Source organism: Capricornis sumatraensis, chromosome 4 (assembly GCF_032405125.1).
Source record: "Capricornis sumatraensis isolate serow.1 chromosome 4, serow.2, whole genome shotgun sequence".
Taxonomy (NCBI): Eukaryota; Metazoa; Chordata; class Mammalia; order Artiodactyla; family Bovidae; genus Capricornis; species Capricornis sumatraensis.
The window spans coordinates 109,070,828-109,089,940 of record NC_091072.1 but is presented as its reverse complement, the minus strand read 5'-3'; the positions used below and the strand labels follow the sequence as shown (position 1 = coordinate 109,089,940).

The 19,113-nt window shown below is 37.6% G+C and overlaps 1 protein-coding gene across 1 annotated transcript in view; it reads right to left on the bottom strand.

Annotated features, from left to right (window-relative positions):
- UTP20 (UTP20 small subunit processome component) overlaps positions 1 to 19,113 on the bottom strand; it is an 86,300-nt gene that overhangs the window by 46,735 nt on the left and 20,452 nt on the right. Inside the window, 10 exon segments of the mRNA XM_068969726.1 lie at positions 293 to 459; positions 3,709 to 3,834; positions 4,612 to 4,697; positions 5,753 to 5,843; positions 9,385 to 9,570; positions 14,858 to 15,101; positions 15,465 to 15,544; positions 16,298 to 16,374; positions 17,856 to 18,014; positions 18,792 to 18,854. Coding sequence (XP_068825827.1) covers positions 293 to 459; positions 3,709 to 3,834; positions 4,612 to 4,697; positions 5,753 to 5,843; positions 9,385 to 9,570; positions 14,858 to 15,101; positions 15,465 to 15,544; positions 16,298 to 16,374; positions 17,856 to 18,014; positions 18,792 to 18,854 — 1,279 coding nt within the window.

Here is a 19,113-nt window from a genome sequence, read left to right as displayed (position 1 = left end):
TTGGCATCACTTTTCAAATGGCCAAAATGTACAATAGAAGCAGAAAATACACATTTTCTAATCAGGGGCTTATTAGCACAAGGCTGATGATAATCCCAAGAACATTTGTGAGGTCCACCTAATTCAATCAAAATTTAAATGAATTGCATGTCAGCAAAAGACCACCACTAAGACTGGGAGGAGCAACCAACCCCCTGAGAAAGAAGCCCAAGAGCGTAGGGGAACAGCCTGAGACAGCAGAGGTCTGAACAGAGAATGTGCATTCAGAGCATGGCAGGCAGTTGATACCTACTGTTCCTGAAGTGCTTCACAGGCTCAAACAGCAGGTCTAAGAATATCTCGATCTCTTCTGGCTGGGTCCCAGCCAAGAACCTCAGGACGATGGACATGCGGGTACCAGAAGCAGATTTCCCCTGAGTTTTACTTCCAGTCTTATTCTTCATTCGACCATACAAAATTCTAAAATGTCCAAGAAGGTTATTTGTTTGCACATTAATCCTAAAACATTATTTTTTTGCACATTAATCCTAAAACACAGTTGTTTTGTTTTCCTAGCAGGCTGGAATAGCAGCTCAACAGATTTAAATGAATGTTTCTAAAACAGGGAAGAATGAAATAAAAATCAAATTTTTAACATGGAGATTTTAAAATAACAACAACAAACAAGGCAAAGGGAAGCAGGAAGAAGAAAATGATAAAGACAATGACTGGAAGCTGGTTCTTTGGAGGAGGGAAAATAAGAAATAAAACAGGCAGGCCAGAGATAAGTCTCAACAAGGAAAAATGAAAACAGGAATATACAGATTAAAACGAAGTAAAATAAGAGTACAACTATAAGTAAAACAAGGAAACTGGGAAGATTTCAATTAAATGGGCAATCTTCTGGAAAAAATCGACATCTATAAATAGTCAAAAGGAACCTAACAAAACCTGAAGAGATCAGTAATCATGAGTAAACTTGGAGTCAACACAGTTTTACAGATGAATTGTTAAAACTTTCAAGGAAAAACAATCCCCACGATATAGTTCCACAGCAGGGAGAAAGGAGGAGCTAGTCCTTTTGCAGGGATGGATCTAGAGATTATCATACTAAAGTGAAGTTAAGTCAAAGTCAAATATTATATGATATCAATTATATGTGGAATCTAAAAAACAATACACATGAATCTATATACAAAAACTGACTCACAGGCACAGAAAACAAACTATGATTACCAGAGGGGAAAGAGATGGGGAAAGGGATAAATTAGAAGTACGGGTTAACAGATACAAACTACTATGCATAAAATAGACAAGCAATGAGGATCTACAACTATATTCAGTATCTCATAATAACCTAAAATGTAAAATAATCTGAAAAATATATACAAATAATAATCACTTTGCTGTACACTTGAAAGTAACACAATATGATAAATACTTCAATAATAAATACATAATGGGGTGGTGGGGAAGTCTACAACATTTCTGAAAACAGTACCCAGTGCTGCATTAAAACGGTATTAAAGCTGAATAAGGATTATTCCAGGAAGGCAAGAAAGAATCACCACTGAAATCTATTAATACAGATCAATGGCTCATAGAAAAAAGTTAATACGATCATTTAAATACATGTCAATAGGCATTCTAATAAAATTCAACATCCATTTAGTAAAAAACTAAATAACATAGTAATAAAAGCTACCTTCTTAGCGTGATAGAATTACTGACTTAACATAAAAAATTTAAAGACAATGGTTTTCAAACTTTTTGATATTAGGATCCCTTTTTACTCTTAAAAATTACTGAAGAGCTTTTGTATATGTGACTTTTATCTATTAGTATTTATACATTTTTAATAAAAACTGTATTTTCCAAACCTGCCCCTCTCCAAATGAGAGAGACCAGAGGCACTGTTGTACATTTTTTTCCTCTCCAAATTTCTTTATTGCTTGGCTTATTAGAAGATAAACAAATCCTCCTATCTGCTTCTACATTCAATCTGTTGCAATATACTGTGGTTGAAGAAAATCCAGCCTTACACAGATATGCAACTGGAGAAGGGGAACATATTTTATAAACTTTCAGATAATTCTTCTCAGATAATTGTAAATATTCCACTTCTATTCTACACCAAAGCTCAAGAAGAGGCAGTTTCTTAAAGCCATGGCAAAAGGCTAGTTGCAAGGTAGAATCTAAAACCTTTATCAGTGAACTTTGTAAACTCTGTTACATTAAAATCCATCTGTCTACTTTGCACTTTGAACAGATCTTTACCCATGAATGATTCTGTAATATGCATCAGTTACTTGGAAAACCTGATAAAAAATTCCATGGAAACCAGTGAGCTGAAGAAGTGTTTTATGCATACCTCTCAATTCATACACAATAATAAAGACAAGTCGCTCAGTCGTGTCCGACTCTTTGTGACCCCGTGGACTGGAGCCTACCAGGCTCCTCTGTCCATGAGATTCTTCAGGCAAGAATACTGGAGTGGGTTGCCATTTCCTTCTCCAGGGGATCTTCCCGACCCAGGGATCAAACCCGGGTCTCCTGCATTGGAGTCAGACACTTTAACCTCTGAGCCACCAGGGAAGCTCAATAAAGACAAGTACTCAAGGCTCAAGACTCAATAAGGGCAGTGAGTGAAACCAACTTTTAATTTTTTTTTAACTCTAGGTTTGTGGCAATGAAGAATGATTAGCACAGTTTGGAGCCACTGTCCTGATTCATGCTGAGCACCTGGAGTTTTATACATCATTGCTTTTGCCTGGTCAGCACAAACAGGAGCACAACCAGAAAAGGGAATGTCTTTATGAAGAAAGTTTTAACCTCGTGGATGTCCGAGAAGCATCTCTGGGACAGCCCCCACCAAGAAGGAGCAGACCACACTTTAAGACAAGAACAACTGTTCTAGAAACATTACTGTTAAATACAGTAGCTAGACAAGGATAACCACAACTACCACCACTCCAATTAATTCATTAGGCTCTGTAGGGAGTATATAGATCAAATGACGAAACAGTAAAGAGGGTATTTATATCAGCAAAGAGAAGACAAACTCCATCCTACCACTACTGCCTAAGAGGCATGGAGTTTGTCTTCTGGTAGAGAAGACGGATAGTAAGAGGCCATGATGGAAGATTAAGTACTGTGAAGAAAGACTGTGGTGTGGGCTCTGAGAGGGTGGTAAACGAGAGAGATGTTAGAGAAGCGGGTCTGGGCTAGGTCATACCCGGCCCTTATGGGAGCAGTAAGGACTCCATCTGTTGTTCTCAGTAAAATGGGACCTCAGAGGTTTTTAAACAGGGACTAACAAGCTGACTGATGATTGTTATTTACAATTATTTTTTGACCCAGAAAAATCCAGTAAAAACTATAATAAAGTTTTATACATGGTTTAGTTTTTATATCTCATAATTCGTTACCTATCAAACAAATGCATTATTTTTACTATTTCTCAATGGTTTAAACCTTAGAGAAATACTGGATTTAATTTTAATAGCACTATTAAAAAAACACAATGTCAAGATCTTTCCTCATATTAGGGACAAAATATTTAAAATAAGTCTCTATAACAATTTGACTTTCCCCAAAGAACCAATTATAAAAATGAATAAAATTCAAGATGAAATTTTCCATTACAATTGCTGAAAGAATCGTAATACTATATTCACAACTGTTTTTGTGATCAATCCTTACGATCAGTTTTGAAAGAGTATAAATTACCTCATCAGAACAGGAAACAGCTCTACTCGGTGGGCTGCTTTCACCACTGAATTATCTTCAGAAATGCTAAAATGTACTATCTCTTCCTTAAAGTTTCTGTCTTCAAGCAATCTTTGTAGGTTTTCCCTTTAAAAATAGAATTTAGCACAAATCATCACTTAATCAAAACTACTTTTTAAAAATATAATTGAGTAATAAATATATACATAAAAGAAATAGGCATTAAGAATATTTTACATCGTAGCTGACATCCATAAAAGAAAGTCTTCACACAAATACCTTCCAAAATGGCAAGTTTCAAATTTTAAAAGGTAAGAGGGATCATAGTGAAAGTGAAAGTGGCTTAGTCGTGTCCGACTCTTTGCTACCCCATGGACTATATGGCCCCTGGAATTCTCCAGGCCAGAATACTGGAGTGGGTAGCCTTTCCCTTCTCCAGGGGATCTTCCCAACCCAGGGATCAAACCCTCTCCCGCACTGCACGCGGTTCTTTACCAGCTGAGCCACAAAGGAAGCCCCAGAGGGATTATAAGGGGTTAGTCAATAATTCAGCTGTTTAAAAAAGCATAATATGAAAGCTTTCTTCAGTTCTTGGAATGTAATTATGATGACCCTTAAGTAATCACCAAGATTTTAATGCCATTATATAAAGCAAGAAGAAATGACATAACCTCAACACATATTTTTCAATTAATATTCTCTCTCCTACCTTATTATCTATGAAGAGGCACTCTTAACAAACAAATATACTTCTAGTTTTCATTTCTTACCTGAAAATAGCATTATGATTACCTTAGAAAAGAGGGTTAATTTCCTGGGGCCTTTAAAAAATTGTGAGGCTCTCTGGTAAAGAGAGTAAAAATAGCCCCCTAAACACCATTTCTTTAGCTTCAAATAACTTACCTGTAAGGGAGAATATGTGGATGTTTATATGTCATTATGCAATCCAGTGTTATTTTTTGTACCATCTGATCCTGATGTAGCAACAACTAGGAATGATATTTTATAAAATAAATGAATGAAGTCAAATATACACATGCCATCAGATAGTAATTTACTTTTACTAATTTGCTAAATTAAAATTCTTAGAATCTAAATTTTTAGATGCGGGTTAAAGATGATTCATGACAATAGCTTTACATTGTCCTGGAGGTAACATAAGATAAATAGAATGTATGTAAGGAACAAAACAAAAACACAACTCTGACACCTGCATCCCACATGCCAAACTCTCAGGTCTGTCTTTTGGCCAAGGCCAATTCCCTACAGGACTTTAGATTTACACCAACTCGATTGGTCCTGTAATGAGGGAAAGCTCTTATACCATGAAGGTAACCACAGTCAGTAAGATGCCAGGCAAGACCCAGCTCTAAGGCCTCTCTGATCAGTCCAGATCTTTGCTTCCTGTTGACAACTGAGAGTTTTGACTTCTGATTTTATAAACAAATTATATCTGAATTATAGACAAAATAAGGATAAATTCTGCCAAAATAATGTTTCATTTAAAAAATCTCCAAGTGAAAAGAGAAAATCTTATTTCCCCAGATGGCTAAGAATGACATCCCATGCTTTACTCTGCTTCTGACATCAGTTTTTTTTTTTTCTTCTGCAACATTTTCTGGAATTCAAGGTCATATACTATAACTGCAACAGACTACTACTCCACCTACTTTCATTCAGTCTACCAGACCCTGAAACGCTAGGGCTCCATAAGGCTAACTTGCCTAGCAGTGAAAAGTAGCAGCTCTCTTGGCACAAACGCCTACTCCCTTCTCATAAGACAAGGAACACTTTGCTACACCCACTGTTAACACAGCCAATCAATGTTTAGTCACCCTCAATTTCTTTAAAATCCACTATATCAGTACTGTCTAAAACTGTTCCTCAAGGTATAGACAGTATCTGTTAGTTAAAAAATATATACTTAAAATGTAGAAATCAGCCCTAGTGAACAATTACTGAAAACCTAGATGTTATTTGGGTAAAGAAAATGGTAGAAAAAAGTTCACAACTAACTACAGTGACAAGAGTTTATTTTACTTACCTGAAGATACAGCTCGTATAATTTGGATTCCAGATATAAGGCTCGTGGATTTGAAAACTTAGAGAAAACTTGCAAATGAGCAATTAACTGTCTAAAATGCAAAAAACAAACAAACAAAAGATACAGAGAGAAAAACAGAAAAAAGAAAAACCAGATATAAAAACAGACATTATTTTCGTAAGATGACAGTATCTACCAATTTTCTCTGACAAGTACTCTAAACATCTCAAATACAGTTTCACTGTTAATTACACTAGCAAGTTTTAATTACTTGAATTTAAAAAATCATTCTCCAGAAATTCCAAATCTCAGGCAGGCCTTTCCCCGAAATTCAGGCTCCCAACCTCAGAAAACCATTCAGGATGTGCTTGCTAGTTGCTAAGTCACTTCAGTCGTGTCCAACTCTCTGTGACCCCATAGACGGCAGCCCACCAGGCTCCCCCGTCCCTGGGATTCTCCAGGCAAGAACACTGGAGTGGGTTGCCATTTCCTTCTCCAATGCATGAAAGTGAAAAGTGAAAGTGAAGTCGCTCAGTCATGTCCGACCCTCAGCGACCCCATGGACTGCAGCCTATCAGGCTCCTCCATCCATGGATTTTCCAGGCAAGAGTACTAGAGTGGGGTGCCACTGCCTTCTCCGCAGGATGTGCTTAGAATGGTTTAAATGAAACCAAAAATAGAAAGAAAGTAATCAAAACACTAACATATTCCAAAATTGAACACAGATGATTTTTGGAATGATCCTTTTTTTTCTGTGTAGTTTTTATGCAGTAGACAGGAAAGTGGAACATACTATGCTTCCTCACTTTCATATAACATAAAAACTGATGTCAGGCCATAGAGGTCCAAGTTTGGAAAACCATGGCTCTTGCTTACCAAGAAACAGAAAGATAGCACAATGCTCTGTGGTTGGAATTTAAACTTGAAGATGGGGTTGCCTTCAAATAAATGGTTCCATCAAAACAGAATGAGCAGAGAGCTTCCACTGCATTTACATGTTCAGCTTCCTAATACTTAAGACTCCGTGATGCTTTAAAAAACACGTGAGAAAACTGTTTTCCGTGTATAATTTAAAAGAGGTATTAAAACTTAAAAAACTGAATGAATAAATTAAGATCTTGAGAGATGTTATTTGCCTATTTCAAGAACCTAAGCAGGGAGAAGTGAAGAGAGGTAGAAACCAAGCCACATGTGTGGTTCTGCCATTCGGAGCTGCTGACTTTGGGAAAAGTCCCAGAATGTCTCAGCATCTCATTCCTCATCTCAACAAAGAACAAGACTTCCAGCTTTTCTGCAGGACTGAATTAAAGAAAACAAGTTGTGGTACTTCAGTTCCTAAGAGTTTAGTGAACACACATTTCTCTGCCTAAGAATAGGCAAAAAAAAAAAAAAAAAAAGGCAAAACCGAAAGTCTTACTAGTTAATAAAGAGAAAAACAGCTGGAAATTATGACCTCTTCAGATATTGTAGAAAAACAGGGGTAAGGGAAGCACTATTATTATATTTGACCTAAATGCCTGTGATGATTAGTCTTATGTGTCAATCTAAGTTACCATCCCAGCTATATAACAAAACACTAATCTAGGTGTTGTGACGAAAATATTTTTGTACATGTGGTTAACATCCACAACCAGTGGACTTTAAATAAAGGAGATGACCCTTAATAATGTGGGTAGGCCTCATCGAGTCAACTGAAAGCTGGAAGAACAAAAACTGATGTTTCCCAGAAAAGGAATTCTGCCATAAGGCTGTCACATAGAAATCCTACCCTATGAATTTCACATATAAGACTACAGCATCAAATCCTGCTCCAGTTTCCAACCTACCCAACAAACTCTCTGGTAAGCTCTGACTGATACAATGTCCCTGTAATTACTTATCACTGAGCCTTTGCAGTTTTACGAAACATAATTTTAAAATCTACTGAAACATACATTCCTTCCCTCAACATTTACTAAGTATTTTTTATGTGCCATGTAGCCTTCAAGAGACAAACAGAAGTTAATTTACAGGTTCTCATTAAATACCTACCAGTGAGGGGTGTGTTCCATGGGTTAATAAAATTGGACTATGAATATACTGAGATGGCCCCCAGAAGAATGTGATTATACATTTACTTACACTTTCAGTGCTGCTGAATGCTAGCAACATTCTAGGTTTGGCTACAAGGGGCAGGGAAATTAATCAAGACATGGAACTTGTCTTTAAAGAGCTTTAAATTTACATGGAAGATTTATTTAAAAAAAATTAATATCCAAGGCAAGGAACAGCATCTGTTTGAAGATGGGTAGATAAGTTTGAAGGTGGGTAGATAATTAGATAACTTCAAAAGACAGGAAGAGCTTCACTGAAGAGGCAGTGTGAGAACTGTGCCTTGAAGTTATGACTAGAATTTCCCTTGGCAGCAATGAGGCAAGGGCACTGCAAAAAGAATGCTATAGCAAAGGTCCAAGGATAAGAACAAAAGATGTATGAGCGCCTGAGTAGCTTATGCATTCACTCAGCAAACAAATATGAGGACAAACCCTTGGCCAGCTGTTATGCTGAAGCACATGAAGACAAACGCAGCAATCTCTGTCTTAGAGGAAGTAGTAGGCGACAGAACACTCAGAGCTGTGGAAAGGCAGGAGCAGGGAGGCTAGGATGTGATCTTTCTTGCCCCTGTGCTTTATACACTATTTCCATCAGCCAGCATGTCCTGTGCCTGGTAAACTTGTTTCTCAGCTCCAAAGGTGATCTCTTTGTAAAAGTCTTCCCTTTGTGGTAGAATTATTATTATTATTATTTTTACTGTGGTCCTGTAACTTCTTTAAAAACATTTCTATTAAAATATTTCACCAGGCATTAGACTGCTTTCAGCTCTGCAGCGGCTAAAGACCATTCACCTCTGTAGCTCTGCATTTAGCAGAAGAACCTCAATACAGCTGCTGAATGCTAGGCGAATAGATGACTCAACAAGTGGGCACATGAGATTGAGATGCAAAGTGTTACAGTAACACAGCAGCACCAATCTGGTGAATCCCTGACACTTCAATTCAGACAATCTTTAAGTAAGCTGAAAGCACAGTCCCTTCTTTTTTCTAAGATTTCTAACAATTTAGGTAAATGAATAATCCAGAGAGCCAGAAAGAGAATATGACAGCATGAAAAAGCAAAGAAAGCCAAAAGTAATCAAGACAGAAGTCAAAAGACCAAGTTGAGAGTGCTGACACCCTTATTTATAAAGGAAAATATGTTCCATTCTGTGTTCCCCTAGCACACAAACATAATGTCCCAGTGCTATGAAAGCGAACAGCAAAGGTCAAGGCCATTTAACTGCTACAGGGCCCAGGGCTCTCATCTATAAAAAGGTGCTATAAGCAGGTGATTCCAAAGTCCCTCAACTCTAACACACTGCAGCTAAACAAGAAAAAATAAAAAATAAGCAAGCAAAGAAAAAAAACTCAGAACACTGGCAGTTTTCTTTAGGCTGTAAAAGAAAATCCTGGGAAGATACAGCAGTTTGGTAAATAATTATCTGAGTAATTTCATCTCATTCCTGGCTACTTCACAGGCGGTCACACGAGGTCTCTTCCTGCCCCTCCCAGAGCCCTGGACCGGAGCCCTGGATCTTTCAGCAATGCTGAACCTACTTTGCTGCAGCTCTTCTTGTCTTTTTCTTCTGTGAGGGTTCCTCTTGAGGCCCCAGCTCTTCCTCCAACTCGTCGTCATCTCTGGCGGCAGTCTCCTCTCCTGCTTCCTCTATTGCCAGCCCTCTGCCTTTTCTTCGCAGATCCTGGGTTGGTGCGACCTGCAGATCTGCTGGGTAATACTCATTGCTACAGTGGAAAGAGATCAGACAGATATCCTAAACGCTTGTGACAAATGTGTGCCCCCAGTTCATAGACTCACACACAGAAGAAACGCCAGAGGCCCCTTAGTGGAGGTCTTCCACAATATTTAAATGCAGCCTTTCTTAGGGACCTTATTTGACAAGTCAATCACTAACTGCAGAAGAGAGCCTGCTTCATCGTTACACTGTTGAGAATAACTGAAATGTCTATTTTGGACTAAGCTGAAATCGGCCTCCCTGTCTCTGGAACCACAACTCGGGGAGGAGTGTGTAGGGGTAGATTATATTACAGTATTTAGACCATGCTGTATGTGTATCCCAAATACACTGTTTTGAGGATGTCCTTTCAAAAAGAGTGCCACAACAAATTCCAGTCCTCCAGGTATGGCCTGGTAAGACAGGGAGGACTATCCGTTCTGTTGCTTTTGAGGGAAGTCACAATACGACAGACTCGAATGGAATGTCCAGGCAATGAAAATCAGTAATGCTTCATGTTTTGGCTCCTCTAAGCTTCTGCAATACCAATGAATACATTGGTATTCATATGTGTTATTGAATTCCATAGTTTAAATTTTGGTCCACTGCTGTAGGTAACTAATACTACCTTGAAGGCTATTGTTCAGTGCATTACTTTTGTGTCACTTTGGGTCATTAATCTAACAATTATAAATATGTTGTCTATTCTGTGCATGACGCTGGGTTATAGATGTGAGGAAACTGATCAGACTGACTTTAAAGTCCTCACTCAAAAATATGCTGACACATGTTTGAGGACAGCATCCTATAAACACACCTTAAAGAAATATACTACAGGTTAATACACTACACCACACCTGGAGGGCTGAGACACTACCAGGCTCAATGCTGTATTCTTAGCTAGCAGGCTCTTGCCCTTAATAAATTAAAAAAAAAAAAAAAGAATGAATGAATGAAATGAACAAAGTTGCTCTGTCCTTTACAAACTGTACCATCACTATTTAAAAACATCCGTATTATACTCTCAACGCTCAATTAACCAAATGAAGTATTTTTATAAATAAGACAGTTCATACAAAGCACTTATAAGAGTGTCTATAAGACACAGCAAGTAGTCATTAAATGTCACCTATTATTAAGATACTGTTTCTATTGTTAGTCATTCATTTCTGCTGCTGGTTGGGGCTTCAACCAGGGATTCACAGTTAGTACTAATATCAAATTATTTGAAAAATATTTAGAAGTATAAATGTATAAGCCCCCAAAAGAAAAAGCCCATAATGTATTTCAAAGCCAGATTTAAAGGTGACTGTTGGGTTTTCCATTAGTTTGGATCATCTATCAAGATACTGGTTATAGGTATTAAGTGCCAATTCACCTTAAACATTTTTTAAAAATTATATCTTTTTAGTCATTATCTTTTTAAACTCAGAGACTCACTTCCTGTTATAGCCTCCTCTCTCCATCCCCACCTCCACAGTACCTAGTCCTAAGAGAGGTAGATGTTTACATGAGGCTAAGGAGTAATGTATTTCTTTACAGAAAAACTTAAAAAAATCAACATGACAGGAACTTCATATCCTACTAACACCTTTAATACCAGCTTACATAGGTACAGCTCCTTGAAATTCACAAAACAAATGATAAACATTACTTTACATGATCTTCAAAACAAGGAAAGGAAGCTAAATGTCACTGTTCTTGTTCTAGAAATAAATTAAAGCCCAAAGGGTGAAAAAGAGAAAATCATTACACTACTACCACCATATCTATTGACCTGTGTGCATCTTTGCTCGTAACCTTTCCCAGAATGAATTATTCATGCAAACCTTTTTATTTATGCATGGGATCCTTTCTCCCCTTACCTATTCAAAGACAGGGCTCTAGCGATTTTACCCCCTCTGGTGTGACTAATTTCCCCTCCCTTTTGGATCACTCACACCAGCATTACATACATAGAGACTGTTTCATTAAGTTAAACAGCAATACCACCAAAGGCCTTCTTTCCATTCCCACACTTCCTTCCACCTATGTCTGCTTCCTTTCTACAAGAACTGTCCATACTTGCTGTTTCCATTTTTCTTCTCCATTTTCTCTTAAGCCCATTTTAATCATACTTTCATCTCTATCAGATTAACCAAAACAACTCTTGTTAAGGTCATTCTAAAGTCAAAAGTCAACCCTTATTCTTCATCTAATTGATGTCTTAGAGATCTGATTCCACTGATTACTATAAGAAATACTGAGTGGTCTTAGTTCTTCTATTACTCTGTCCTGGACTCCTTTGCTGGTTCCTTAACCTCAAAATATTACAGTTGGTCCTTGGAAATCTTTTCTCCCTGCATTTACACCCCAGGTGTGACTTCACTCCCTATCTCATAATTTTAAAATCTATCCATATACTGATGAGTCTCAAATTTATTATCTTAAAACCAAACCTTTCCTTTGAACTTTAAACTCCACAATCAACTGTCTACTTGAAATCTCTACTTAGATGTCTGTTTAGTATCCCAAACTTAATATGTCTTTAAACAAAACAAAACCAAACAACTCTTGATCTTCCCCACAAATCAGCAAACTTCTGCATTTCTTCCAATCTCAGTCAATGGTAACTTTCTCCTTCCATTTGCTCAGGCCCCAAAAAAACCTTATAGATATCCTTATTTTCTCCCTTTTTTCCTTACTGCATACCCCCCACCACTCACAACCCCTATCCTACATGTAATATTAGCAAATGCCTCAGGTTAATCTAGTTGCAATTCTTCAAAAACGTACCTTTTTAAATTGAAATCTGAAAACTGTCCAAAATTCAACTACTTCTCACCATCTGCATTACTCCCACCATGGTCAAGTCACCATCATTTCTTGCACAGATTTTTGCCATCTCCTCCCAACTCCCCTCCCCAGTCCCTCTGCTCTCACCACTTCTGTCCCACAGTCCATTCTCAAAACAGAAGCCAGAAAAATTCTAGAGAAAACATTCGTTGTGTAATCCTTGTTTAACCTTCCCAAAGGCTTTCTATTCCACTGACAATAAAAACCAAAGTATTTACCGTCACTTCAAAGCCCCTACACAAATTCATTCTCCTGTTAAATTTTTTGCTCTCACCTCCAACTACTTTCTTCTGTTCCTTGAAAAGGCTGGCAGGCTGTGGTCTGTGGCCTGCCTAACCCAACCCTACACCATTTTCCCATGTAACAAAATGATAACGGAAAATTTACCTTTGATTGACTAGTACTGTTCTATATTTTGCACCCCTTATCTTTAGCGTTTTAAAGCAATCTGACTCTCACAGAGCATATCTAGTCAAAGTAAAACAGTACTCCAGAAAGTTCTTGTTATTCTTTGAGAGCACATTCCTCAGCATCATGAGAAACATTCAAGAGGTTCAAAACCAAGTGGCTCAGTCATCAAGACAGTATGGTACTGGCACAAAGACAGAAATATAGATCAATGGAACAAAATAGAAAGCCCAGAGATAAATCCACACACCTACGGACACCTTATCTTTGACAAAGGAGGGAAGAATAAACAATGGAGTAAAGACAATCTCTTTAACAAATGGTGCTGGGAAAACTGGTCAACCACTTTTAGAAAAATGAAACTAGATCACTTACTAACACCACACACAAAAATAAACTCAAAATGGATTTAAGATCTAAACGTAAGACCAGAAACTATAAAACTCCTAGAGGAGAACATAGGCAAAACACTCTCCGACATAAATCACAGCAGGATCCTCTATGATCCACCTCCCAGAATACTGGAAATAAAAGCAAAAATAAACAAATGGGATCTAATTAAAATTAAAAGCTTCTGCACAAGAAAGGAAACTATAAGTAAGGTGAAAAGACAGCCTTCTGAATGGGAGAAAACAACAGCAAATGAAGCAACTGACAACTAATCTCAAAAATATATAAGCAACTTATGCAGCTCAACTCCAGAAAAATAAATGACCCAATCAAAAAATGGGCCAAAGAACTAAATAGGCATTTCTCCAAAGAAGACATACAGATGGCTAACAAACACATGAAAAGATGCTCAACATCACTCATTATCAGAGAAATGCAAATCAAGACCACAATGAGGTACCATTTCACACCAGTCAGAATGGCTGTGATCCAAAAGTCTACAAGCAATAAATGCTGGAGAGGATGTAGAGAAAAGGGAACCCTCTTACACTGTTGGTGGGAATGCAAACTAGTACAGCCACTATGGAAAACAGTGTGGAGATTTCTTAAAAAATTGCAAATAGAGCTGCCTTATGACCCAGCAATCCCACTGCTGGGCATACACACTGAGGAAACCAGAAGTGAAAGAGACACATGTACCCCAATGTTCATCACAGCACTGTTTATAATAGCCAGGACATGGAAACAACCTAGATGTCCATCAGCAGATGAATGGATAAGAAAGCTGTGGTACATATACACAATGGAGTATTACTCAGCCATTAAAAAGAATCCATTTGAATCAATTCTAATGAGATGGATGAAACTGGAGCCAATTATACAGAGTGAAGCCAGAAAGAAAAACACTAAAACAGTATACTAACGCATATATATGGAATTTAGAAAGATGGTAATGATGACCCTGTATGGGAGACAGCAAAAGAGACACAGACGTATAGAACGGACTTTTGGACTCTGAGGGAGAGGGAGAGGGTAGGATGATTTGGGAGAATGGCATTGAAATATGTACACTATCATGTAAGAAACGAAGTGCCAGTCTATGTTCGATACAGGATACAGGATGCTTGGGGCTGGTGCACGGGGATGATCCAGAGAGATGATATGGGGTGGGAGGTGGGAGGGGGATTCAGGATTGGGAGCTTGTATACACCCGTGGTGGATTCATGTCAATGTATGGCAAAACCAATACAGTATTGTAAAGTAAAATAAAGTAAAAATTAAAAAAAATTAAAAAAAAAAAAAAGAGTGGCTTGGGTTGAGTTACCTGAAAGTACTTTTAAGCCCTAGGCAGACAAAAAAACAACGAACAATAGGACAAGAAACAACAAGGCCACTGTGCATTGATGTAAGTCAGTATGGCCTTTCTTACTTTGCAACCTGGAATTTTTTATTAAAACCATTTATGAGCTGGTTAGATTTTGATTCATGTAAGAACAAGTAAACACAACTAGTTTATTTGTTATCCATAGAGCCAGTGCTTTAGAGATGTGCTAGTGATTTGAAAAGATGACAGATGTAAGAACTCAGCCAATCTGGGAATTTCACTTTGTACCTTCTCTTCCTCACACCCTACTAGCGACATATTCCTAGGAAAGAACACTTACTTGATAAATCTCAAGAAAAGTGGGGAAAGCTCCCTGGACCGAGGCTCTACCCTTTCTGGGAATTTTGCCAGAGCTTGCCAGAGCAAAAAACGAAAATTGGTGTGGTCCAGTCTTTCCTGAAGGTCAGTTTTCAATGTCAACTGCTTGTGATAAAGAGCTCCAACATTTCCTTCCTGAGTCTGCTCCCAATTTGCATCTCCAATGGACTTCTCCTCATCTCTTGTGTCATTCTGCAATGCTTTCTCTGAAAGAAAAAAGGTCATCATAACCACTAGAGAAATGTTACTAACAACATCTATGTATGTCTTCCAGTGGGAAAATTTCCTTCTCTAGTAATACAAGCAAACAATAAACCACATACAAAGGTTATTAAAGATAATCTATTTCTCATTTCTGTTTCCCAATTTCATGTGTAATTAAGCAACAGTAATTAGGGAATTCCCTGGCTGCCTAGTGGTCAGGACTCTGCCCTTCCACTGCAAGTGGAACAGGTTCAACCCCTGGTTCAAGAACTAAGATCTTGCAACCCTCACAGCATGGCCAAAAAATAATTAAATGAACAATCTTTCCCCCAACCCCTCAGTTCTCTTTAAATTCCTTTACATACCAGCATGTGTAGCTGCTTTTTCTAGATGCTCATAGTAGACTTTCCAAAACTGCTTATTTTCCATTTCATGTGCATGAGAACTAAGAGTAAAGATCATAAAACAAATATGTAGTACAGGTCTTATTTTGAGAGATCTCATAGGGAAAAAAAAAGTAAAAAAGGATATAATTAAAATATTAAGTTATCCCTGAATTTGAGTCATAAGCAACTTTTGTACTTCTTATTTTTCAAAATACTTACACTACTTAGAACTAATAGTTAGGCTTTTGAGAGGGCATATATAATATATTTCCAATCTGACAAAACGGGTAGACAATCTGAAGACAAATGCCTACAAAAGAATAGATTTCTACAAATGAGGCACAACATATGCATTTTCATATGATTATGACAGTACTTTTTAGAATTAAAGGGTTTTGGATACTAGATAGCGAAGGTTTTAAGAAGTCTTATTTTAAAATTAAAGTTTGGCTCAAGGATTTTATATATATAAATAAAATTATGTATTAAAATTTTTACTTTTATTATATTACTGTTACTATAAAAAATTCAACAATATAGACATGCAACATAAAGTAAAAAAGAGAAAGTTCCTCAAAGTGATTTCAAAGCACAGAGAAACATATATAAAACATCTGACTTGTCAAACACTTGGTATCAGAATGAATAAATTAATGTTTATCTTTTCTTCACCTTGTCCCATAATGTCTTTAAGGTAACTATAAATACTATACACATCCAGTCATTTAAATCACACCCTGGAGTACAATACTGGCTCCATCATTCTGCAGTAATGAAAGCACAACAGCTTCATCCATTTCACCCAGGCTTACCTTATGAGTTCAATAACAGGATCCCAGAGAGCACTGAAGTTTACATACAACATGCCTAATAAATAACGAAGTGGCACCTGTAATCATAGAGAACTAGTTCAGATCAGCATCAAAATGCAAATATCCTGACTTAGGACAACCTGAGGTTTGGAAGGAAGCTTGTGTTTTAAGAAAAAAACTTCTATATTTCAATACAGATTTCAGTTACAGTAATTTCCCTCCTCTCCCCAAAATGTCACTGGCTATTCAACACTAAAGAAGAATCACTAAACCAAACATAGTATTCGAACTCACTCCAGATGTTTATGCAGGAAGAATGTATCTGAATCAACAGATTTGACTTATGATTAAACTCACTCCTAACAAACACTGCCATCACCTGACAAGACAAAATGTGAACAGTAATTAGGAAAGTACAGGTACCTAAGAACCCAGCACAGTACTGTGAGTGGCAGCTGGGGCTTCATGAGCAGATATGTGAGTTCTTAAGACTATACATCAAGAGTTTAGTTCAGAGGACCTAAAGTCTTCTCAATCCCTTTTGGAATGATAACCACTGTCACCAGCATCCCCATGTGCTCAGGAAGCATCATGCAACATAGTAGTTTCACTGTTATTGGGGGGTGGTGCTTGTATCTACTTTAGCAGCAGAACCCTTTTCCAGGTGAAACATAACATAGGACATACAAAACAAGTTAGGGACAGAACTGCTCTGACAGAAACGGGAATGCCTCCACTTGGCCTTCTTCCCAAAGGGATCATGATATATCAAGGGTAATGGACAGAAAATGCCTCATAGAAAAGGTAGAGGGCTGACATCCTGGTGCATTGAAAAAATCGCGAGGTGAGTTGCTATTCAGTCGCTAAGTTGTGTTTGACTCTCTGCAACTCTATGAACTGCAGCACACCAGGCTTCCCTGTCCTTCACTATCTCCTAGAATTCACTCAAACTAATGACCACTGAGTTGGTGATGCCATCCAACCAAGAGACTCTCAAGAGTCTTCTCCAGCACAATTTGAAAGCATCAATTCTTTGTACCTGGTTGTTAACTTGACATTGCTCCTCCTGCTGCTACCTACTATTTATCCTCACACATGTGCGTGCTTAGTCGCTCAGCTGTGTCCGACTCCTTGAGACCTCATGGACTATAGCCCACCAGGCTCCTCTGTCCATGGGGATTCTCCAGGAAAGAATACTGGAGTGGGTTGCCATGCCCTCCTCCAGGGAATCCTCTCAACTCAGGGATCAAACCCAGGTCTCCTGCATTGCAGGCAGATTCTTTACCGTCTGAGCCACCAGGGAAGCTCCCTTATTCTCACATACTATACACACTCAGGAGAAGGGAGGATAATAGAGTATTGTTACTATTGAAAAGGCTGCAGAGTCGTTTAACTCAAAACACTTAACAGCTGGGAATTTATTTAAATTCTTTTTAAAAAGTTCTTTTTTAAAAAAATTCTCTCCACTTTTCTACTTGGTATACTTCCCTCTTTTTAAAAAAAGCTAGCTAGGCAGATCTTAAAGTATACATTAAATATTTTTTAAAAAGTGTTTTACCTCCTGTAATGGCCCATCAGGGACTGCAGACTGCACTACATCGTGCCTGAGTTTTCTCAAATGAAGGAGCTTTTCTCTGTAATCATTCACAGTGGCTGGCACGAGCTCTGCCTGGCGCAGTATAGCAAAGACAGACTGACGCTCTGAGAGCCCATCATCCTGAACAACCACAGGAAACCAAGAGGAAGGTCAGTGTTTTTATTTTCCAAAAAGAGTTATCAAATGTGCACGGAAGTCTAAAAGATAAAAACTGGCATATATTAACGTTTTAAATTAAATAAGTAACACATTTTTGGAGTAAATGATTCTTTCTTCACACTACTTACTTTTTGGTCAGTAATTTCTGTTTAAGGTCTAGCACAGGCATGAAAAGTAAAAAAATCTCTAGACTGGCAACATTTATCAAAATAAAGCAAATGTAGATATACTTTCACTGTACAATTCTACTTCTAAGTAGAAGTAATTTCTACTTCTGGAAGCAGTCATTTGTGTTACTGTACAGATATTTGTGTAAGAATGTATACAGCAGTATTACTGGAAATGATGAAGACTACCAATAACCCACCTAAGCATCCAGCGAGAGAGAACTGGTTAAATACAACATTTTAAACAGTGGGGCACTATTTAAACTTTAAAAGAAATGAGGTAGCGCTGGAGGAACTGATATGGAAAACCCTGTGTGACACCATTTGTTTAAATTATATAAGTATGTACTAAATTATATACATATGTACAAAAGTCTAACAGTTACCAAGTAACTGGATTTTCAGTGATGGCCTTACTGAAAGGGCAGGAAAAAGAATTACAATTTTTTTTCTTCAAATTTTGTGATAGATATTTACATAGTATTTGAATTTTCTGCAAAATTATCATTTTAGGAAAAAATATATCATATTACATTTTTTTTAAGTTATCCAAAATGAACAGTTAAAATACCTCCATTAATTCCGGAAGCCGAACCTCAAAGTGGTTTAGGATCCTTATTGTCAAAAGTCGAATCTACAGAAATTAAAAGGCATGTTTCAAACTCCAAAGTTGAAAAGCAAGAAGAAACTGACAGAGTCAATGAGAGCTAGAGTTAAGTTTCATGGAATTATAAACGATATACCTGCCACTTGTCAGAGTAATACATATTTATTCTATCTTATTTCAGATTCTAACACCAACCAACACCTGACTCAAACGGTCCATGGGAAAATTAATGGCCAGACTAGACTGAGAAGATAACGAAACCGTAAAACCATGCTCATAAAACCAT